The sequence below is a fragment of the Anoplolepis gracilipes genome, chromosome 5 (genome assembly GCF_047496725.1).
Source record: "Anoplolepis gracilipes chromosome 5, ASM4749672v1, whole genome shotgun sequence".
Lineage (NCBI taxonomy): Eukaryota > Metazoa > Arthropoda > Insecta > Hymenoptera > Formicidae > Anoplolepis > Anoplolepis gracilipes.
Window position 1 is genome coordinate 4,867,196 of NC_132974.1, and position 24,385 is coordinate 4,891,580.

The window sequence follows — 24,385 nt, forward strand, 5'->3', positions numbered from 1 at the left end:
GACGCAACCAACGAATGAACGGAAATCGAGATAGAAGCGGCGATGTGTGTGTGCATATATGTATGTGTGTATGCGGAGGATGGTGCGCCACGAATCCAGTCGAGATAGGTATAGGGCACACACATCCGTCTCCCGGCATGAATTTACATACGGGGAAGGGTTGCCAGATTCCAGAACGTTTTTCATTCCCCGCCACCAAATGGCGAGCTCATGCCTGCCCCGACGTTTACAGTCGGGTTAGCTCGTATCGTCTCTCATTCCTCACGGCGCGAGAAAACGCCAGGATAATCGGAATAGCTTACGAGAAGAAGGAAAAGAAGCGAAATTCCAGCCCGATAATTGTCTCGGTACAAAAAAGGTAGATGCTTAGAGCGCGAGCACAGATGCGATTTACGATAACCGGCAGGGAGAGTTATATTCAATTATTGTGGCTGGCTTTGTATGCGCGTGTAATGAGCGCGCAACGACTTCGGAGGTTGAGAGAGAGAGAGAGAGAGAGAGAGAGAGAGAGAGAGAGAGAGAGAGAGAGAGAAAAAAAAGGTAACAGCGGCAACCGTGACTGAGGCAAGTTTTCAGACTACCGGCAAAGAGCGAAATAGAAGCGGCGCATTAGCGAAAAAGAACGAGGTGATTGCTTTGAAGAAGCTCGAGCTAAAAAGAAGCGGGAACAAGCTATTCGGTGAGGAGTAGAGAGAATGCAGCGGCGGCGGCGGCGGCGGCGGCGGCGGTAACGGATATTCCGGAAGAGACTTACGGAGCGTCAGTTATTTCCTCGTTGGTCGGATTCAGGGGCGGATTCCGTTGGATTCGTGGGAGGAGTAGAAGGCAAGGTAGCGGCGGGCCGAAAGTGTAATAGCAACTGAGAAAGAGATCGGTAGAAGAGAATGAAAAAGAGAGACAGAGAGAGAGAGAGAGAGAGAGAGAGAAAGAGAGAGAGAGAGAAAGAGAGAGAGAGAGAAAGAGAGAGAGAGAGAGCGTTGTGTTAAAGAAAAAGGAGAGAAAGCGAGAAAGTAAGAAAGAAAAGAAAGAGAAAGACGGGACGAAACTTGCAGCAGTCCCGCCACGCCATTTCGTAGCGCTATCAAAAGCTAGTTTACAAATGCTACCGGCAACAACGGCGATATACTCCTACATTCTCGTTTCGAGTCTCTGCAGCTGCGAGGGGCAGAACCGCGCGCGCGCACGCGCGCGCTACATGCAACCTGCACTTAGTGAGCGCCGTGACCATTTACCTCTACGAGTTCTCACGAGTAGACAACTCTCTCTCTTGGCTCTCCTCCCATTGGCTAAGAAAACGCTCGGAAATGACTCGAACGAATGAAGGGAGTACCTTGTTTTTAAATACTCAGTAATTAGAGTTCTCTCTAATTACTAATAGCCAAGAATCACCGACTCGCATTCACTATAATTCTCTTTCTCTAAAGAAACTATATGTGTTTTTATTCTGTTTAGTCCTTATTATAGTATCGAACATAATTATCGTTGCTGTCAAGTTTTTTTAAGCATGTTAATTTAATTATTATAATTTCATTGTTGATAAAAAAAATTATTTTGTTCTCTAAGGAAAAAAATTAAGAAATTAGATGGAAAGATATAAAAAAAGATGTGGAAAATGTGTGTTAAATTAATTTGACAAAAGCTTTTAATTCTCTGTCCCGTATTTACACAATATCTATTTAATTATCAAAATCAAGTCTTAAGCATGACTCACGAATGACGACGTGGTACTTTGGAAAGAGGGATTCTCGAATGTACGAATTATCTAAATGAACCGCATTGTACGTATGCACTGGCTCACAATGACTCGACGTAGAAAGCGAGAGAATGTAAAGCTGCAAACTGTCTGTTCTAATGTTTATCAGATGCCGAAGGGAAATGCGAGGCTAGTCCCAATTCACCGAAGCAGACAATAATTAATAATAGTGCCCCCTAGCGACAAGAAATTGTTCGGCTTTTACGTCGAGCCATTGTTATTTCAAGTTAGTATGCACGTGGCGCAGTTTCTCATCGAATGATATCCACGATGCAACGTTTAATTCTCCTAAGATATGAAGTATCCATTGACTTAACAGACTGAAAGTAGTAAAAAATATAAAGGAGAAAATATAGTAAAATTTTATAAAGGAAATTCCGAAGCAAATGATTATGAATTATAATAATGATTGTAATTGAAAACGGAAAATGTTCTTGATAATGGAAAGACTTTTTTGACTTTTAATAAGTCTCAGAAGGTAAAAGCTGAGCTCTTAATTAGCATTAAGTCGACTAAAAAGTAGACATTTAAAAGAATAATTTTCCAGAGTGAAAAAGTGCTTTAATGGCCATTTTAATGATCTCATATTATATAATCTCATATTATATGAGTCTGTAGATATCTATCATAACCAATTTCCTAAGTTATCGTCGTTGAATTCCAAATAGCAAGCGAGGGTACGCCTTAATAAGGCGAACACCGAAATCCGCTTAAAAGTGACAGAAATTGAAACGGCCATGAAAACCGAGCACGTGATAGTTTCATTCCAGCGGGTTACCGCCATGCAGTACACATCGCGACAGGCTGTATATGTACGACCGCGTATAATCCTCTTAGGTTAATTGCTAGGAAGAATGACTCGCGGCGCTTTTCGAATTGGATTCGAGAACGTGTGCGGTTAGTCTCGGACTTGGAACCGAAAAGTTTCCAATTCCACGCCGGAAAGCACATGTCGCGGTGGCGCCCCTTACATGCTATGGCTATTCGAACACATACACACACACACATGAAACTAGTAATATATTTTACAGACGCGAAAGCTTACGCTTTTCTTGGTACATTTGCTATTGGACGTGACGTTCTCACAGTATCGTGAAAATCAGTCATATCGATTATGCAGAAAGGAAAGTTTAAAAAGGACGGGAGATATATAAAGGATGCTTTTGAAAGATTATCGAAGGAAGAGGAAATGTTCGCAAGAAATAGAAAGAGAACGAATGACAATGAGAGAACGAATCGTGCACAACAGAAGAACAAAAACAAGATCGTCTCCATTTACCTCGGGGTTGTACGAGCGCATAAATTGGTGTAATTTTCTCCTGCCGGTTCCGACCGGTCTTCCATCCTTTCTAATCGTGCCGGGTGCCATAGAAGCCGTGATTTCTGTTGTAATAACAGTCGGGAGGTACGCCAACGAAGAAGCTCTTCAGCGTTTTCTCATAAAGCGCCGGTTAGATTGCCGCTCGTGCGCGGGGGTGCTCGCGCACCCAGGAGCGAGACAGGTAGCACCGACAAGAGTATTCGTGTTGATCCTCGAGAAAAACAGAAAGAAAGGGAGAAAGAAGAAGGAGAGAATGGTGGGTCATAGTAACGCGAAGAGAGCCGAGAGAGAGTTTTGCGGTGGTTGTCGGTCGATGTAACCTTTGGCACGCGATCCCCCGTACGTCGAGTAACGTACCAAGGGAGAACTACTTTGCCGCCTTCCCCACGCAGTTAGCTTAGTACACCGCTGGTTACACACTAACTGGCCGATGCACGCGCGCCTGTGTGTTTGAATGCACGACCGAGATGCCAAAGGCACACGGATCAAACCATAAAGCTGAGACGCTTCGTTTGAGAATCAGGTGTAATGAATAAAAACGTAAATTCTTTTTTTTTTTTTTTCTTCATATCGTGATATTCGGATATTATCGTATAACGGAAGAAATTAACCTCGGAATCGACCTTGATATTCTTGTTGGCTGTTAATTCTGCTTTATCGGATATGAGTCATCTCATAGCGAATCTATTAAAGATTAAGGATATGCCGACGAATACGCTAAGTCAAAGCGAGTTAGATTAGATGCTCGACGAAAGATCGAGAATAGGTTCAAATTGATACCGAGTAACCTACTTCTCGCGATACTTGTTAATTAGACTTTGCCTACCTGGTAGAACGTAAACGTCAAATGCTTTTGATGCCGCCGTTACGATACCGAAACGCGCTCGCATCTATCGATCGCCGCGCACCAGGACGCAACCGTGTCTACAATCTAAATGGAGTCGATTAATTGAATTGGCTACCGATTCGGTTACACGTACCGTATCTTGTCAATCTTTTATACTGCAAGTTTGTTTGTCGAGACGACGCTAAAAACAAACAAACTGATCAATAATGGTATCGATAAAAAGCGATATTAAAAAGGAGACGGAAAATAAAAGAAAAATCAACTTGAAAATAAAATAATGATGTATGGTATAACTCAGATAATTCCAAAAATCGAAAAACAATTAAATATGCAATAATTTGATTTATTAATAATGTCTATTAACGATGTCGATGATACATTCATTATAATTTTAACCTTTAAATTTAAGTTTAAGCTTCTACTTACTCTAACGCCAAGAAATAGTAAAATTAAATAGTTTTCAAATATTTATAATTTTATTTATAACAAACATAACATAAAATGATATTAAATGATGCATTTATTATAATAAAAATGGTAAAATAAAATAACTTCAATGTTCAAGGATAATATTCTTTAAAAATCTCACGCAAAAGCTTATTTTCAAACGAATTTATGGCACTGCTGCTGCCTGTCATCATTATCGTTCGAATTTCACGTTCCGATTTGACGTCGCATAGACGAATCGACGGTCCGACCGTCGAATTTGTTACCGGTTCCCAAACGTGGCGCATCTAATAGAAGATCTCATAAAACGCGCATCGCGGATGAATTATTATACATATGCGATTCAAAGAGGGGGACGAGTCCGATGTGAGTAACGGCCATATAAATCGTAGGCGAGCGCGCGCGACATGCTCGGAAAACAATAAAATCTATATTTTAATCTGCGCCAGAACGTCCTCGCGACCCACGTCAAAAGAATCCTGCCGCGAGATTGGTAGTGGAGGAGAAAGAAGAGAGACGAGGAAAGAGAGATGGGAAGAGAGGGATGAGAAGAGTGAGAGGACTGGAAGTGGTCGTTTGTCACACTACGAAGGTACAAGCAACACGGAGAGTAGCAAAATGTAAAAACAAAAACAAAAAAAAAAACTAATGCATGCCTACTGTATATGAACTATACAACGAGTCTATGAATAAAAATTGAACGAATCTTCAAGTTTTTAAAGATGATGGATTAGTTATAAATGACACTAATTGTGTTTCCATGCAATTTTTTTATCTCAAAATCGCGCGGGATTCGTTTCTCTCTGTAAAATGAATCGATCGTGATATAATTTTAATAATTGGCTTTTAGAGGCCGCGCCAGAAACGTTGGAAATTTCATCGCACGCTCGATTATTCTATATTTTTTAGTAGAAAAATTAATTGTCGATGGAAACAGAGCTGCAGCTATTCGATGTAATTGGCAAAAGATATCTCGATAATGTCCTGGGAAAGAGTAGAACGCTACTCTCACGCTTCGTCTCTGTCATTGATCGAATCGCCGTCATTATCCGTCGTCACGTTTCGCCAATTAAACGAGATAGGATTACATCATCCTTTAGCAAAACGACACAAGTTCTTGGTGACCGTTCCGTACTCTTCTGTTTCACCGTAAAGACAATAGACCCCCAAGATCGTTATTTAGATTTAACAATGAATCGTTGAGAACGGAATTTATGGAAAAAAAGAAACGAGAGCGAGAACACAATTGCAAAGACGCGATGTAGGATTTAATTGGACCAATGGACTTGGCTCGAGTCATATAACGAATACAAATTGCACTCACAGGATACTCCAGCTTTTGCCGAATAAACTCGATCGATATATTATGTATATTACACTACAGCTGCCATTCGAGCGTTCCGTTGCCGCTTCTTTTTTTCTTTCATTGAATAAAATAGCACCATAGAATGCCACAGAGGATAACGAAACCAATAGATAAGTGTCGAGAGTAGTTGATATCTTTAGTTTATACATATAAAAACTTTTTATTTAACACAAGAAAAACGATAGTTTTTATACTCACATTTTTATTCTTCTACAAATATGTATTATATTCTACGTTAAAAGAAGAAACTAGTACAGAGTATATAAAAAAATGTAGCCCCAGTTGTTTTAAAAGTTAATATAAAAAAAAAAAAAAAAAAAAAAATAGATGACAAATAATAAACAAAAAAGGAAGAGAAAATAAAGCGAATCGTTTAAAACAAAAAAAAAAAAAAAAAAGTTCTTAGACACTTTTAATCGCGTCGCGTTTAATTTTATTCTCGCCGTAGGTTTAATTCCGCGATCAGGCGGCAATTTAATACAACTGGAGAGATTAGTTTATAAACGTCGTTACGAGCAGTATGAGTAATGTGCAACTATACGTGACGACAGTATAAGCAGTTTACATTATAACTGTCCGTACTAGTCCGCGGAGTGCCTTATCCCCTGTTTCATTTCTCCTTCTCTTGCTCGTCGGTAGTTTCGCGGTAGCTCAAAGACCCCTCCGGTAACGGGCCTTTGCGCGTTACGCCCGGGTCAACCGCACGCTCCACACACGTCCTTGTGCTTGCGGTAACGCCGCGCCGGTTTACATACACACATAAGGAAATAGGAACCGCAATTTACTGCCTTAAACGGAACCCAACATTATCAACGGTAGCATTATGATTATGTACTTTCGGTAAAAGGACCGTACCGTGCGAAAGCGATGATGCTTACATTTTCGCAGTATCACTGCGTTTGTGCGCATTCATCGGAACGGAAGGGATATGTTCTCATAAGACGTCTCGCAAAGCAAAATCTGAGAATAGACGCGTCTCGCTTGAATACATGAGAAACGCACGAGCGTCGGGGATTGGTTTCGCGGCAATTTAGTTACGAAAATGAAGCAAGGGGCTCTTAACCGTTTAATTTGGTTTCAGGTAACGCTCGAAAAGTCGAGTGCTGGAAGACGAGGATCGACCGTCGAGTGTATCTCGTTCGAGTGTCCCTCTAGAACTCTAGACCGTAGTCTGTGTTTAACCTTCTCGCCGCCGGCGCCGGAGACGATTTTAGCGCGCGAAAATACAAGCGCGCACCTTGCCTCCCTTTCCGATGTAGTCGCGAAGATAACATCTCATTTTCCATGTTGTTATCGGAACCGATGCGAAAACTGTCGAGGCACGCATTACGCGAGACAACGATCAGCGGAGTCGCGGGCTCGTTTATCTTGCGCACACGAAAGCATCGCGCGTCTGTTTACTTCTGTGATCCTCCCGGAGAATTAATTTCCAGCTTTATTCCGCGAGGTGCGACGAAATCTCACGGCTCCCTACAAAACTGCAATTAGTTCCAGTACGTGACTCGTCGTCGTCGGCGTGTCCGTAGTATTCGCTCGCACACGGAAACGCTGAACCAAGTTTCGCGCGAGCGAGTTAAGTTAGCACTTAATTCGCCGAGTTTCGAGCCTGCGAAACTTCCAGCAGCTGAGACTAGGGGCGAAGAAAATTCGAGAAAGAGGAAAAGACACGTACAAGATGAGCCAGCCGGAGCCAGCGACGACAAAGTGCCATGAAAGAATCTTGTGATTCTTGAAATGGAAGATTCTCAAAAGATGGTCGTTTCATTTTAATATGTAAGCTGTGTGTAAAATAGACGAATAAAATTTACGCAAGTATATATATATATATATATATATATATATATATTTCTTTTGACCAATCTTCACCTTAAGAATATTAATTTAATTTTTATTTACTAATTTTTAATAAAATCATTAAAATGACTGAGAAACATTGTAATAAATGTACGTTCGGTTTTCATCAACTTGCGACTGCGGTTAAACAAAATCGAGTAACTGGATGTAGACTTAATTAATGATAGCAATAGATATCGAAGAGATAATCGCGGAACTGAGTTCTTTTATCGTTTAGGGAAGTGGAAATAGCGTGCTTCCTACCTCGGACTCGTCCAAGAAAAAGAAAAAAAAATAACACGCTGTTAAAACTCGCGATAAACCTCCTCGGCAGGGAATGGGCGAAAAAGAACTTGAGACAATGTAGATCGGCTGTTAAGATAAGAACGAGGGAGGATTGGTCCATTGGACCGACGGTGTGAGAAAAAAGTACCGAAACGCGGAGGTGAAAGTCACGGCAGCGGAAACGAACCGTAAGGGTCAGCGCCGCGCGCAAAGGTCGGGGCGAAAATCGGGATGTAACTTTCGCCGAGGTGAATTCCTTTTGGGTTAGGTCGAAAACTCCATACGCGGATAAGCCAGAGTTTTACAGACGAGTTATCGAAGAATTTCAGAATACAATAAGTCCCGCGTACAACTCACGTGAACTCGGATTCGTCGGCATTTTGTCGGAATATTCCGTTTCAGTTATCTTTTTGAATACGGTCGCGAGAGAAAATCGCTGAAAGAAAATATGACAAAGCTGCGGCTTAGAATAACTCGGTCGAGCTTTTATCGACGCATTCCCGATTAAATATAACGGCCAGTAAGAGAGGAGAAGAGCATTTCTATTCTCGCGGCGCGATCCACATGCAGGTCAGCATAGAAGAAATGTCACCGTCGGATGCAGAATGCGCATCCCACAAATGCAAATGCGCGTGCAACGATAACGATGGGCCGACAACGGACCACGCTTTCTCAGAAAAAGGTCAGAGGAAATGCGATCGCGAGATTCTTTAAAGGGCGTTGACGTAAAAATAGTATCTGGCGCGCGAGCGGCAGTCCGTAAAGCGCGGATAACCAAAGCTCTCTTTGAATGATCATTCTCAGCGGATGCGCTTTTAAGCGGCGACTATGCATCTCTGGCTTTCCTGCGGAACGAGTAACATGGAGTAAACTTTTATTTATTCGATAGAATTTCAATTTCTTCGAAATATCTCGCGTCGCGTCGTACAAAACATTCGGAAACGACAAGACATAAGTCAAAATAACTTTTTTTATATACGAACCTTACAAATTATATCAATTCAATCGTATTTTTAAATAAATATTGATTAAACTATACTTGCGCACATCCGCACGCACTCAGATTGCATCTATACATATACCATACATGTATCCTCTACTCTTGTTAATTCTTTATTTTTTTCCTTTGTAAAATGCGCTATATCACGTTGCTCATTACAGTATAATTTTTTTGCGTGTTCATACGAGACTTAACAGAGTACACAGAATTCATTAAAAAATATATGTTCTTCACAATAATAAGATGGTGTACTATTCTTAGAGTTTTATATTTAAGAAGATGCTCTCAAACTAGACATTCTTACTGTTTCTATATCTTACTTATAAAACGTGAGTTTATTAAAGATCTGCACACAATGCAGATCTCTTTCGTCGACATTTTTTTCGCTTTTCAATTGAAAATCTTATCTTGTGCCTTTCTCATTTTTTTTCTTTTTTAATAATATACAATAGAAAGCTTAACATATTTACTATGTGTTATACGATCAAAGAAACAGAAGCAAAACACGTTCATAGAGTTCTTCCTCCGCGTTGCCTTTAAATAACGGTTCGCCCATTCTTCCGAGGCGTAACTATAATTTTAATATAGGTGTACTGTTCTATAGTATTCACAGAGTATAAAACTTCTTACTACACGCAATTGCTCTTTGGCAGTTTGTACGTAGAAATCTAATAAAATGGGATAAGATGATGATCAAAGACGAGATAAGCCATTATGAAACTTTGAGAGACTCAAAAATCTCTCGAAATTACGGAGAAGAACGCAAGGAGATTCTCCAACAAATTCAACTCTATTCAATGTTATTTTAATATAAACACAACATATCCATAAAGTACGCAGAATATCTTTCCGAGACTTATTAACGTATAAATATAATATAATCACGCAGATGAAATTGTTATGTATATCTCTTTTTCTATACTTATTTCTTTACTTTCCTTATTTTTCTCAATATAAGTATGCATAATAATATATATAATAAATAAATAAAATATAATAATAAATAAAAGATTGAAGAAAATATCGATTAATAGATCACTCATATTATGAAACATAAAAACCTATTCTGGTGTTATACTGCAACGATACCGCGCGTGGATAAAGTTTCGATATAATATAACACTATTTCATGCGCCATTGCAACGGAGTCGTCGATTCTATTCCATCCGTATATTGCTTGTCATATAAGTTGGCAAGGAGAACAGCGTTTCGTGATGAGGAAAAAAATAGTTGACAAGAACTCTGTATCGCAATGGAAAAAAAAAAAAAAAAAAATATTTGCCGGCTATCACGCAGAGTATACACGTTCTAGACGTTTCGAAGTCAGTTCCGGAAAAGTAGCCGAGGATCAAGAAGAGGCAAGAAAGTGACGTGAAAAGTTGATAAAATTGAAAGTGCGAGGCGCGCACATTTATGGTGCACACGCGACGCCGCGTTGCGGCAACAGGCCGTTATTGGCGAGAAAGGTGTCGCGAGTGAAAAAACCAAAGTTGAGAAAAAAAGAAAAAAAAAGGATAAGTCGAGTGTGGTGATTGCAGGTTGGCGATTGAAATTTTCGTTTTATGCAAACACGAGCGAAATCCCTACTTGTAGCCGTCGATTTTTCAAAGACCATCAAAGAATTCCGCGCACGCGTTGCATCGCCCGCATATCCGCGCGCGCGCATGTAAATCGATGCAGGTGGATCGCAAAGCTCCGGAAAGCTCACGTCTTTCTTCCGAATATCGATCGCGCTTTGGATTTTGCTGGTTAGCTATACTTATATCGTAAAACTTTTATTCCATATTTTCGTGGAAGAAAAATATTGATATCCTGATTAAAATAAGCCAAAGCACAAAATTGCTTTCGATAAAAATAATCAGTCCGCTTCGTAAGTATATTTATGCTCGAACGAAAGATCTCGCCATTTTACTATTACGGAAGCAAATAGCTATTAGCTCTTCGTATTTCGCACGCTAGAAGAGGGATTCCGATTGTAACATTGCAACAATTGGAATTTGTACTATTGACACGCAGCGAGGCGCGTGTAACTCTTTCGGTTAATTACCCGAATTTCAAGAGGTGGTGAGCATGGTCGCAGTAAATAGAGTAGTTGCTGTTACATTTCGACGCAATCAATAACTGGCTTTTTTGTTTTATTTTATCTTTTTTAATGACGCGTCATTCTCACCTCTCTTTTTTCCTCGTAACAATTTGAAAATCACAAGCATATCAGAAAAGTCAGATAGTACGCGAGTGAATGTATTTCGACGGCGAAAGAGAACTGGCAAGAGCGAGTGGTGGCATTTTTATCGAAGGAATTATCGCGATATTATTCCGGTCGGTAAGGAGGTACGGTTATTACGGCAGTTATTGCAAATTATGGTGCCACTATGTGGAACACGTTGACACTCCCGCACCGATAGGCGATACATGTGCGGTGGCGCACATGCCGCTTGCTGCGCGAGACCCTTCATAATGGTAATCGATAAGTAATCTGCCGTAATCGTACGTGCAGTTAATGGTCACAGGTTTAAAACATATTATATGATATCGCGACCGTGAATTCGCGTTGTGATTTCAAGAGCGTTAATGGAGAACCTTAACAATCGCTTTTCGCCTCCCCCTAGACACGGTGATCAGTTTCCACAGGTCAGTTTCGTTTTTCAAACATGGACTACATCGGCTTCGCATTAGCGAGATATCGGACGTGTACTCGTTGCAAGCTCGGTCAGTTGCATGGCACGTGAATAGCTCCACACAAGAGCTTTGCTAAAAATGTTTCACGCCCGCGCGATATCCATCGTTTGATATTGTTTATGAATGACCCTTTTTCATCTCTCGCTTGAAGCACCGATCCAATCAAGCAATCGTTTGACGCGCTTGTCAAAGATGATTCCCTGTGGATTTTTAGAGAATTGTTCGCGCCTATTTATCGATGATTGCATAATGGCACAAAGCTATTTTAACGGAAAAAAGAAAAAAAAATGTTGAAACAAAAAATCTATCAAATATATAAGCACGTTTGCTTATTACATAACAAAATAATTCCGAGTCAAATAATTGTCATAAATTTATCATTATAAGGAAATGAAATATTAAGCGATTTTTGCATTAGAAATATGTTTGAGAAATCACGCTATTAATAAAGGCATCCTAAAACGATGATTTTTACATGCTCTCATTTTTCGAGACGCAAAGTGTGCAGCGTTGATGTGATTTTTCGTCTTTTATTTCCTCCCTTTCATCGCTTCCTTTCATGGCGATAACATTTCCCCGGCCTTATTCTCGAAAAATGGGGGAACCTCGCGGAAGGCAGCGATCCATCATAAATTTAATATTCGAAATTTCACGAATGTTCCGCGCGCTTTGGGGGCCATTCGTTTCCGCCGGCGATATAAATCTGTCCGATAATGTACTAGGAAATGCAGTTAGTGAAGCCCAAAAGTCGCATAGCTTTCACGGATACACAGTTAATAGTAAAAACGCAGAGAGAAACGCGAAAATAATAGGCCGCGTCCGCGTCCACGTACAAAAATGGCGAGATTACATAGCTCATATTTTGTATTTTACGCAAGCATATAAATATATTGTATCTTTGATATTTCAGTCGCTTTTGTCTCTCCTCCTGCGTAAAGCGCGAAAACGGCGTTACAGCAGCGCAAAGCGTTGCGAACGAAATGAATAATCGCATAAAGCATTTAATAAATCAAAACGTCAAGACAGAAACTGTTCGGAGATTCGTGCGCACAGATTAGCCGTAATTTTGGGAGCGAGACTACACGTGTCTTCCGTTCAATGCGCGCGCGCAAGTCCCTCACATAAGTAGATTATAAATTCGTTCCGCGAATGTTATTATCCTTTGATTAGGCGCCTCGCTGCAATCCAATCTCGTACAATTCGTAGAAATACGAAACGTAGTTCGTAAAGCAACCGCAGTGCGATGCTCGCGTCCGTAAATGTTTTCGCGATCGTTACCGCGGTGATGCCCGTATTTTGTAACGTTTCGGTGATCCGACGTGAAACGCACGGATGGAGACGCGGGCGTTTACCCGCGTTCAACTGCCAACGAATTCGCGTCTGTCTGTAAATTCGGCCAACATCCACGTTAACCGTGTGTAACGGCGCCTTATACAAAACCGGATAAAAGGACATCACAAATTTTATAAAAAGAAAATATTTATCTATTTTTTTTATCAAGAATATTCTTTAATTTTCAAGAAATTTTATAAAGATAATTGTATGCACGTATATTCTGATCTGCAACTTTTCTCGTAAATCAAATTTTCTCAAATTAATAAAAATGAGATGCTTGATTTATCGATTAAATCGCGTATTATGGAAATATTATTTATATCATCTAGAATGCGACAATGACAGTAATCTTCGATACTAAAATACATTCTGATACTTTTAAGACGTACACGACATATTTGGTTATTGGCTGCGGTCGAGACCGCGCTATGAACGCTTCGAAACATCATTCTATCTTTATTTTCATAAAATATAGAACAAAAATAGAATAATGTTTCGAAGCATTCGTGATGCAGTCTCGATTACAGTCTATGTAATCGTTATCATATTTTCGTTACTAATTCTGTTTCAATTTTGCGAAAATAACAGAGCATGATAATGCATTGCAACACCTTTTAAATGTAGAGTTTACTATATTTACTACAATATCATTCTTGTTTTTTTTTTTTTATTTTAATGTGAATATTTAAAGATGACGCAAAAATGGTGATTTAAAAAGCTAGATTTGCGCGAGCGACTAAAGTCTTGGAGCAAAAGGCTCGCGGCTTGATTCGCATAGAATGGTTAATTACATTAACAAACTTTTGCAGTAGTGCTCTCTCCAACGGCATACCTAATCCGAGACAGAGCGGTCTGTCTCTGCTTTCTGCAACGAAATGAGAAACTCGTCGCCGCAGTCGCGCGACATGGCAACTCTCGGTCTGGCAATTAACACAAGCGATTTTTTCGCATTACGCGCAGGTAATTATCATCTGCATTTCAATGCGCGGCGTTAAATGCGATTGCAGTCGATGTATCAACGCGAGCGAAAAGTTTGCTCGATTAATTAACGCTGAATGCACGCCAGCGAACGTTGTTGTCTACTATATTATTCAACGACGGCGGTATTTTCCTACCCTGTAATGTATATATAAATACAGACTTTATCAGAATAGAGAGAGAATAAATATATCAAGGATCCTTTGAAGTGTCAGAGTTTCGCCGGTAAAGTTCCTCTCTGCGCGATATATTTAATATTAATATTCTTTGCTTAAGTATTCGCATTAATTATGTACTCGTCATTTGAATTTCTGTTAAATTCTTTATTTAATCTGCTGAGAGGATTAACGGAAAAGTCAATCATCGAGTCTACGTTGCTTATCTTTGAGGCTTAAAAATAAACAATCGCGAACGCGTTATTTTCACACGTGTTTCAAGTTCATTTTAGAGGCGGAGACCTAGCAACTCCAGGTTGAACACCGTAAAAGTTGGCTCGATCGCGCGAGTTTGCCGCCGCGACATGAGGGGAATCAGTTTAGCCCGCAAACGAAGCTCCGTCGGCCACGGCTCGGCTAATCCTAGATCCGCAAGTAAGTTCACGCCGGGGGTGTAAACCCGAGAATGTTGCGGCTAAGCTACATCCTCCTCGCGTGATATCTTGCAGCCTGAGAGAAGTCGGTCCGGAAAGGTTTATCTCGATGACATTTGTTCGATACCGTAAAAAATCGCTGCAAACAGCAGGGGAGAGAATGCTGTTGCAAGGTACGATATATCGAACGTGATAAGAAAAAGCGGATGGCGCGAAAGAAGAGAGTCAGATGCAATGTCCGTTCCCGAACTAGGTGGTCGCCCGAAACCTCTGGCTCCGGGAGTTCTCATAAAATAACTGGAGTAACTTTTTTACTTTATCATCCGGCCATTCTACGAGCTACTTGAGCGTGCTTGCATACGCGACCGTAGGTACATAGGTAGATAGGTAGGTAGGTGTAACCGGTATTACATACATACGTAGGTAAGGCACAGCACGCGAACACGCGAGTACGAAAGCGCGATCGAAGTAACCTCCCCGTTTCCAGGCCGACATCGTGCGACTCTCTTTGAGGTTTCTCAGTCGTATACATATGTAAGTCGTAAGTACGTCTATGCTTCTTTTCACATTTGCCGCGCGACTCTGTGGCTAATTAAATATATTTTGTCAGTACGTACATCTCCCTAAAAGCGAGTATTTTTTCGTAAAGAATTTCATGAATCGCGTCGAATGATAGTCGAAAAAGAGCGTCGAAAATTGTTTCGATTTCCCAAATTGTCCGACGTTGCGTGCTCAGTGATGTGGAAAGCACCGAATGTGGGCGGTGATAGCCGATAGGATGCAGAGGGAAGGAAGGGAGGAAGGGTTGCTCTCCCCTAGGAGCGCGTTCATTCCATACAAAGGCGTGAAACGCTTCAACGACGAATACAGAAACGGCAAACCGGCAGAATAAAATGTACCGATGCACGTGCAAGCGACTGTCAACCATCATTACACGTCGTGCTCGATTTTTGGCCGCATTTTTTTTCGACTGTTCGTTCTTTGCCCGTCTCAGCGCCAGGTTTTCTTTGAAAAGTACCGACGTCTACTCTGTCAATTACTGATAAAAACGACGACAGGTTGCGCGGCGCGAACGACAGGCTAGAACCGAAACCGGGGACGCGGATGGCGGGCATATAAATTATCACGTCTGGCCGGACGATAAATAACGCGCGACCTCGCTGAGCCCAAAAATGCGGCGGCCGTTTTGCCCGACTTAAAACGACGAAAAAAAGGCCGATGATTCCGCGAGAGAACAACCTGCGTGTCATCCGTCTAAACTGCAGAAATCCGTTGAACGTCCCTCTACATCCTGCTTGTGTAAAGTGATACAATTTTTTTTCCTGCGCGCGATCCGAATCCTTTCTCTACTCCGACATTTTATTGAATAAAGTGACATTTGAGAAATTTCTTCCTTTACATCGAAATACTTTTGAAAGTCGCCCCCGATATCTCGCGTGGCCTACCTGACGCACGATTTCTCCGGTTATCTCAATCGTAATGGCGGTGTATTATGGCGGCGAGTCTAACCAGATTCGTAGAGAGATATGATTACGGTAGAAACGAGTTTTTCTTCGCTTGACATGCCGATGAAATATGATCACGGCAACCAACGTCCGTGAGACGTGGGGGATGTGGGTGTATGCGGCATCGTTCAACGTGCATAATGTCTCATAAAACGCGCGGCGGGATTATTTTTCGGGAAACAACGACGGTAGTCGACCGTTTCTATCGCGTCCGGCTGAGAGAACGAGATATTTCATCGTACATTTTTCCCTACGCGCGTTTGTACACCAAACACCAAGATTTCTGCAATAAACACGATAGATGCTTACTCGCGTGATATAAATTTTTCTTTATTACATGATATTAAAAATACGGTTGTTTTTAATCTGTACACGAAAAGATGTGATTGTTTTTAATATTTATTCATATTCAAGTTTCTTGTATCACTCGTTAGCTACGATTCTTTTAATCTGTTCGAAATCAATATTTTATCTATGTCAAAAAATAGCGAAACTGCAGCATTTTTTAAATTAAAAGTACCCGATAAAAAAATCTATATTAGAATCTACTCTTTGTGATGAGTAAGTTGAAAAATTGAAATTTTGTGTTGCTGTTCTTTGAAACACGATTGCTGCAAGTGATTTCATTTGAAAATTCGCAAAACTATTTTCTGGATGCTGCCAGAGCCAGCCACCGAGCTCGATGTTCTCTTTATGGCGTCGAAAAATCTATTTATCGTTCGCTTCGCTTGCTTTCGGTTGTCGTGCTGAGGTCGAGCCGTAGAGAATCCATTTTACAACGTGATGTAGAAAAGCAGGACGTTGACATACCGCGCGACCGAAAGAACGATAGTGGAAAAGAGAACGAAAACAAAGATGAATAGGGACAACTAAAAGAGGAGTACGAAAGAGTAGTCTACGCACCATGTATCTATATACATGTGTACATATATATATATTATAAAAGGTACTGGTGCACACATCATATGAAGCCCGCTACGCCGAAACAGAAATGACGTGTGATTTGGAAATATTCGCCGCCTACGTCATCGCGAATTACCGACCAGATCTCGCCTGTTACCGGAACACCACCGGCGGCATTTTTCACAATATACGCAGTAAAGTCAGTACACGCCTGTGTAACGCGTAACTCATACACGAAGCCGGCCAGAAACGCGGGAAAACGCGGGAAAACGCGGGAAAACGCGAGAGCGATTCGTCGAGAGCAAAAGAGAGAGAAGGAAAGAAATAAATGAAAAAAGACACGATCTCGATAGCTACGTTCCCTCAGCCCGAGAGGGAGGTGCTTCTTTCTACCCTACGAAGACATCGCCACACGGACGAGCGAGCCTCCGAGGAAATCTTCGTAGTCGACCCGGACTGTTTCCTTTTCCTCGAGTTAGACAGGACAGACGAGACGGATCTGCATTAACTATGAATTTCACCCATCCCCTCTGCTATCACGTGGTCCGTCCGCCGCTTCGACCGCGTCTTTCTCTCTCCCTTTTTCCCTCGCGACGTCTTTGCCCCTTTCTTGTCGCTCTGCTTTCGATGTCGTTGACACGGAGTGCCAATTTTCCGACCGACCGATGGATAGAAGCCGAGCGCGTTACGCGAATTAGAAAAAAAAAAAAAAAAAAAAAAAAAGGAGAAAGACAAAAAGCGTCCGTGGATTTCCCCTGCGTGTTAGCCGAATGCACACCCGTCTATCGACTGTCGAGGAGAATTGCGGAAAACGGAGCTATTGAATTCAGATCGGCATCTCCATTGGGGAAAATAATTCGTTTCGCATTGATCGCGGCTAACTCTCGTCATTCGTTACTACTAACAGTATGCTAGTTCCGCTAGGTTCCCACAAGTTGGACGAAGTTACGCTTTTCTGAGAATGAACCGATATTTCGAGTGGATACTTGTGATCAGTAACTCGATGATGGATATTGGCAGGAAACGTGTAACTCGCTCTAATTTTCCATTACCTACTTACTGCTTTGTTACATTGATCCGGCAACAACGCGCACGTTTTATACATCGTGTCGATACGACATTATCATTTCCCATCGCTGAAACTCGCGTTCAAATCCGGTGAGAGCTTTCCGACAGTCGAATTAGGATTATGTCGCGACATAATTAATTGGCTGAAATGCCGGGGATGTATCATCGTCATTACGGAGTCAGCGTAAAGCTCGCCGGATTACCGACTGTGGCGACAGATTACCGCGTAATGATCGCCCAGTTAGCATTGAACCCGGTCATCCGATTCTAAATTCACATTTATTAACATAACGCAACGACAAGAAACGCCATGGTGGTTTCGTGTACAACTACAAGAAACTTTTCTAATCTGCAAACGGGCTCGCGAGGCATCGCCTCGTCCGGTCAAGTTTAACGTAAGCGGTCTTAAAGTCCGTAAAGTACACTCCGTTGCCGTCTCCAAGATTGAGCTTGGCGCCGAAGACTCGTGATCACTTCCATGAAAGTCCAAGCAAACCGCACGAACGCGCCAACGATTTGTATTTTTGACGCAAGACATGCGAAACCTCTATAACGCGAAATTGGACTTTCGACGAGTCGAGTTTTAATTGCGAACAAGGTGTCGTGCTGAGGTAACGCTGACACGTGTTTGCGATACGACGTACACGCAATTTAACGCGATGCGTCATTTAGCCGCCGAGCCGCTCCCTGCTCGAAACACGCGTCCTGCTCGTCTCTTTAGGAGACCAGTTAAACGAGCTTTTTTGAGCCTGGCCCTAGGGAACGGCAGTCACGTTGATATCGTTTTCTTTCGTCCTTTTTCGTGTATTCGACACTCGCGACGCATTAGTAGTCCGTTCTCCTTTTTCCGCTTCCGCGAACATCCTTGAGTATTATATTTTGAATAGAGAATCTTACGTATACTTTCACAATAGTTCTTCTCCTTTTCGCGTATTTTTTCGCGCACGTGACGAGAGTCTCTTGTGCGCGCTTACGACAAGATTATTACGATTATAGCTAATTTCGCGAAACGATTACGCGTATATCGAGAAATCGAGTCGTACGTTTGTCGAAATATTGCAACGTGTCACGAGAATAATAACATACAATTATATATATTTTTTTAAACGGTATCGGTGGTGAACGAGAAACTTTCTACATTGCTATCGATCGAAAGCGTGCGACCGACAGCAGCGTCATAGCTAATAAGTAAACCGTAATAAATTACGTAGATCCAGAACATTCGTTCGTGCAAAAGGATTATCTCGTCGCGTTTAAATAACGCTCGAGCGGACGAGCGTATCGGAGCTTTCGATCTGGTTGCGCGACGCGACGCATGCGACTCGATTCTCTTTTATACGCGCGATCGAACGCGAGATACGCGCGTGGAAAAGTGGCGCGTCGTTCGGGCTCTCGTAGATTTCAAGAGTCCTAGGAAGAGAGCACACCCGCGTTGTCCGCGGTCATTGTCCTCGCGCACGAAACGTCCACAACGGAGAATTGTCCATATCACGATCGGACGAAAGAGTTACTTTAACACTAGAGCATTTTCCGTTGATTTTTACTCACCAGTATTCTGCGCGATAATCGGGTCAATCGCCAGCAACACGACGAGGAAGATAGGAGTCATATTGACCACCTTCTTTCCCGCCTTTCCTCGGTCACCCGTGATCACTGCACACTTAACACCACAGCAGCGTGCCACCTATGAAAAGATAAATCACCTTCGTCATAAACATACCACCTTCATCACTAAGAGGGAGGACGAAGAAAAGCAAGACGACGAGATGACACGTCTTCCTGATGAAGACCTTGCCGCAAATGTGACACTGGATAATGATTGGTAAGTTCAAAAAACTCCTCTCCTTCGTCGCACATACAGGCGCCGCGAGGAGAAGATTGTTCGGAGGAGAGAGGAGAACAAATCGGACACGTAAAATTCTCGAGCAGTACGACGTAAACGCGAACAATCCCACTGAGAAATTAGCGTTTTGCTTCTAATTCGAGCAGAAACAAGAAAGCGTAAGAAGAGTTTGAGCTACGCGTAAAAAAATACTTGTCGTTTCTGGTGCGTTTGCGATATAACTGTACAAAACGACGTAATAACGCGAAAGGGTCTATTCAGTGGCCGTCGAGGGAAAGTATCGACACACGCCATTTACCACTCTCTCTCTCTCTCTCTCTCTCTCTCTCCCTCTCTCTCTTTCACACACTCTCTCTCTCTCTCTCTCTCTCTCTCTCTCTCTCTCTTTCTATTTCTCTTTGTCTCTTCCTCGTACGCGCTAAAAATATTCCGCGTATATATCGAAAAACAGTCGGTGCGGGTAATCGTCGGCGTCAGGGAAGAAAGAAACGCGCGTGTTCCTCTGAGCCGGTCGCTGACATCGCGTAATAATGGCTGCGATCGTTGTTCCACTTTCTCACGATGATTCTCTGTACGTTCTCGCGAGTGAGACTATTTACATTCCTCCACCGTCGTCGTCTGCTCGTGCTCGTTCTTGCCGGTTTAATAGAAGGATCAATTTTGGAAAGATGTCACTTCTAGACTGGCCTCCGAAAGGTAGAACGTCGCGATGTATTTCCCAGGAGATAGAAGATATTTCTACTTTACTCTCCCTCCAACATTTTCCGCTCTCACGTCGTGACTCTTCCTCCTTGTTTCGTTTCGCCAAGTCACTAGTCGTCTTCCTCGCGTCGTTTTCTTCTCTCTCGATACCGACGGTAGGTGCTAATAAGCTACACACTGCAGCTTCTCGTAGTTGAGAATTCGTACTTGGAAGGTGTAAATGATTATCTGCCGCTTTTTATACCGACTCTCCTCTGCCGTTCCTCTGTTGACTCTCAAAAATCCCACATTCTTGACTGTGGGTTCTCCTTGCGATTATCTCGACTCTTTCTTCCTGTGATTCCACGACCATCCCATATTTTCGCGCGTCGCACGCTCTAAGCCGAGAGCCTTCACGACAAAGCTTTTACTGAGCTTTGTCGCGCGAGACGTTGACCCTAGACTCGGCGCTGACCACGGTTCCGACTCGCGTTACATCCTCCACGTAACTGGTTGTAATTGTTCCTCTCTGCTTTCCCGTAACTTCCACCAGACGGATAGACTTTTCATTTTCCACCCAATGCTCCTAGCGTTTACGTTATATCCTCTTTTCCTTTGATTTCTCACTAAGCAAATTATATATACATATGTATATATGATGTAATTCCGTTAACGGTGAGAAAGTCCGAAAGTGGAATAGCTGGTTTTTGACAACTATAGAGAGAGTACTGTATTGTAACGCGGCCCTTTTTCGCGAAACAATGGCGGAGCGTTGTAAAATGTAGGAATCTCTCTCGCACTTTCGCCAGGAAATGTGAACGATCCGTTCTGTTTAGCGATCAAGCCGAGTCCAGCAGAGTCGAGCAGAGAAATTGTTTCGCGAGAAAGAAAAACGAGACGGGTACGATTAATAGTAGTAGCTCGCGTGTTGATATTTGTAAGGTAGTATTACAGAGGTACATTGCACTCGCGACTACGGACTCCTTCGAATCTTGTTCCATGCTACCTCCCTCGTCGCACGCAACGTTACGTTCTTCTCACCATCCAAACTCTGCGAGTATATTTTCCACGGTGTTTTTCGCTGCATTTGTATATCTTCCAATATGTTGTTTCTCCTTGCACTTGCCGTTTCTTGTCTCCAAAGCCGTGCTCGACGTCGACGGAAAACTTAATCTAATTTCTCAAGTTCGTATTTCCAGCCGTCCTTCCCATTCGTGTTGTTTTTTATTTTCCGAAATGTTTTGCGGTTTTTTTTTTAACAGTAATAGATTTCAACAATCTCTCGTATCTTCTCTACGTCTGCCTCTGCTCGACGCGATACTCTGAATAATGCCGTGTGTTGCGTTTTTCGTACAAAACGCGCAAAAGAATTAGTCGCCTTCGACAGGCAGACTCGTCTTCGCAGAAGTTTTCACACGTTTTCAGGTTTCAAGGGAAGGAGCAATGACTCGGCGAACGCGAGCCTCGGATTCCTATCGCGTACTCCCGACTCAATTATAAATTACTCCGGCGAGCGTATGAGACCCCGCGTTAAGGGTAGTTTTCTGAACGCGCGCTGCGGCCTGACTGACTCACCCCCATGCCCCCCGACAGCACCCCCCACCCCGCTTGCCCGCCGCCGACATTCCTGACGCAGGCGCACCGCCCCTCTCGACCTCGGGATCGCCGTACACGTACGAATTCGCGCCAGACCAGATTTTACGACTATCGAGAGATACTCTTGGTTCTCCCTTCTCTTATACTTTTTTTTTTTTTTTTTTTTTGTCTTACTGGACTAAAGTCGCGAGTTACGAGGGAGTTTATGCATTCTTAGATATACGTCGGAATGTAAATCGTGGGAGAACTTATTGGCCTTGGAAATTTTTCAATATCCTTCGCGACGGTATTTCCATCTCCTCCTCCGTGTATCTCTTCTTCTATCCGTTAATATTCTTATTAAAGTGACGATATAAAAAATGATTTTTTTCTCGCAGAGAGAGAGAGAGAAATATGCGCGTTATAACTAACAGTTCTCTATCTCAGAGAGTGCGCTTCTCAAATTGATCGCAAATCATATCTCCTGCGAATTGTTAGCGGCACTGTTACACGAGCGAGATGAGAGCGAGAAACGGGAGCATTTGAGAGAGCCGAAGAAAGGGAAGAAGATAGCCGCGAGTTAGGTAGGGGGTTGGTTTCGGCGTTGGTTTAAAAGCGACGCATGCGTCTCCCGCATAAGGGGATGTCCGGGGTGAGCTGCCTGCCGTACTCCGGCCGACGTATCGCAGTTTCTGGCTTGATGTTTGTCCGCGTGGTACTCCCAGGGACGGCTGTGCTCGTGGCAACCCACGAGGGTACCTCTTGAAGAAATCTCTCGCGCAAAGAAAGTTAACAAAGAAGGGATAAAAGAAAAAAGCGAGAAGGAATGGGGAGAGATATGAAAAAAGGGAGGAAGAACAAAGAAAAACTCGGTAAAGGAGAAATTATCTACGGTGATCACGATCTGCCACGCTTGCGCCTTCTTGCTTCGAGAGATAGTCCGGAGTCTTTCCCTTCTTTCTTTCGCGCCAACACTTGGACTCTTCGTCGTCCAGTCGTGGAACTCAAGAGACTCCTGGGAATCTTACATGGAAGATGGACTCGGTGGGACCGATCGTTTTTTCAACAGGTAAGTGCCGTGACGCGTTTACATGTACATATGTCAGTGTGTATCCGTCCACGTGTGCGTTTGAAAGCTACAAACTGAATTTCTCATTGTACTAAAATATTACGCAACAATTGTCCTGACATAAAAGTGTAAACTAAACAAATTTACATTAAAGCAATTGGCGAAGATTCATATTTTTACAATGTCTAATAATATCTTTTGAAAAAATGATATACAGCTGTAATCTTAAATAAATAAAATAATACGATATCATTTAAAAAGTAGAATTAGTAATTAAATATTATAAATGACTAATCAACAAGAATCTTTATTTTAATAATCATAAAGTCAAAAATATAATTATACACCATCATTAACTTCATTATTATTATTATATATCGTTCCATTTACCTGAAGATTTCGATAAAAGTAAGCTTGAAAATTGGTCAAAATTTCTGTATTGAAATATGAAATGCCAGTTTACAAGCAATTAATTATTTGTTAATTGGTCAATGTTTACGGCATCGCTGCGGAAGTTAATTTATGCTCTTTTATGCTTTTATTTCGCGTTCTCTTGTTACGGCCAGCTGTACCTTTAGTGCTACCTCTCTCTCTCATCACTTCTGTCATTCCCCTTCGACCACTAGCCCCAGCATACTGACTCACTTCCGCAATGGATGCGCATTTGCAAATGCGTTGGGTCAGCACGCGACTGTTTTGCATATGCCAGTATATATCAAATTCTTTGAACATGATATATCAGCGTGAATAAAAACGTTATTTTGCTAAAATCTCGCGTTAACTTGATGAATATATCAGTGCTCAGATAAAAATAAAAGCAAATAATTATTAATAAATTTTGATATGCAGGTGTTCCATTATCTTTTTACACAATCTTCCAAATTATTCATTGTTCGATAAAATTTATTTTCACTGAACTACATCGAGGAATATGCAACCAACAATTACATATTTTCTTCTTAAAAACAACTGTGTTTTCTTTATACCAATTGATTCTCTCCTTATTATTTGTGCATAAAAATATTGAGTCAAGGTAAATAAAACAATGTATATTTTACGAGAAATATTTCATACCATTAGTTTATGGAAAATTATGTCAAATTAAAATATGAAATATCTCGTTCGTAAATTATTCAATTTTTAAACTATATAATTTTTCGCATATTACGAAGAATCGATTTCTATAAAAAAATTAGCACGATTCTATTAAAAAAAAAAAAAAACCAAAAAACTGGAACAGCCTTCAAATCTCCAAAGTGCTTCTCCCAGACAGAACTTGTATAGTATAATAATAAGATGTCCCTCTCG

At 41.8% G+C, this 24,385-nt stretch overlaps 1 protein-coding gene across 11 annotated transcripts in view; it reads right to left on the bottom strand.

The window, feature by feature from the left end:
• The window catches only part of Lar (tyrosine-protein phosphatase Lar), a 399,608-nt gene that overhangs the window by 196,202 nt on the left and 179,021 nt on the right, over window positions 1-24,385 (bottom strand). For all 11 annotated transcript variants that reach the window (XM_072893354.1, XM_072893356.1, XM_072893353.1 and 8 more), the window contains one exon: window positions 19,458-19,593. In XM_072893354.1, coding sequence (XP_072749455.1) covers window positions 19,458-19,518 — 61 coding nt within the window. In that variant the 5' untranslated portion in view covers window positions 19,519-19,593. The remainder of the gene's footprint in view (window positions 1-19,457; window positions 19,594-24,385) is intronic.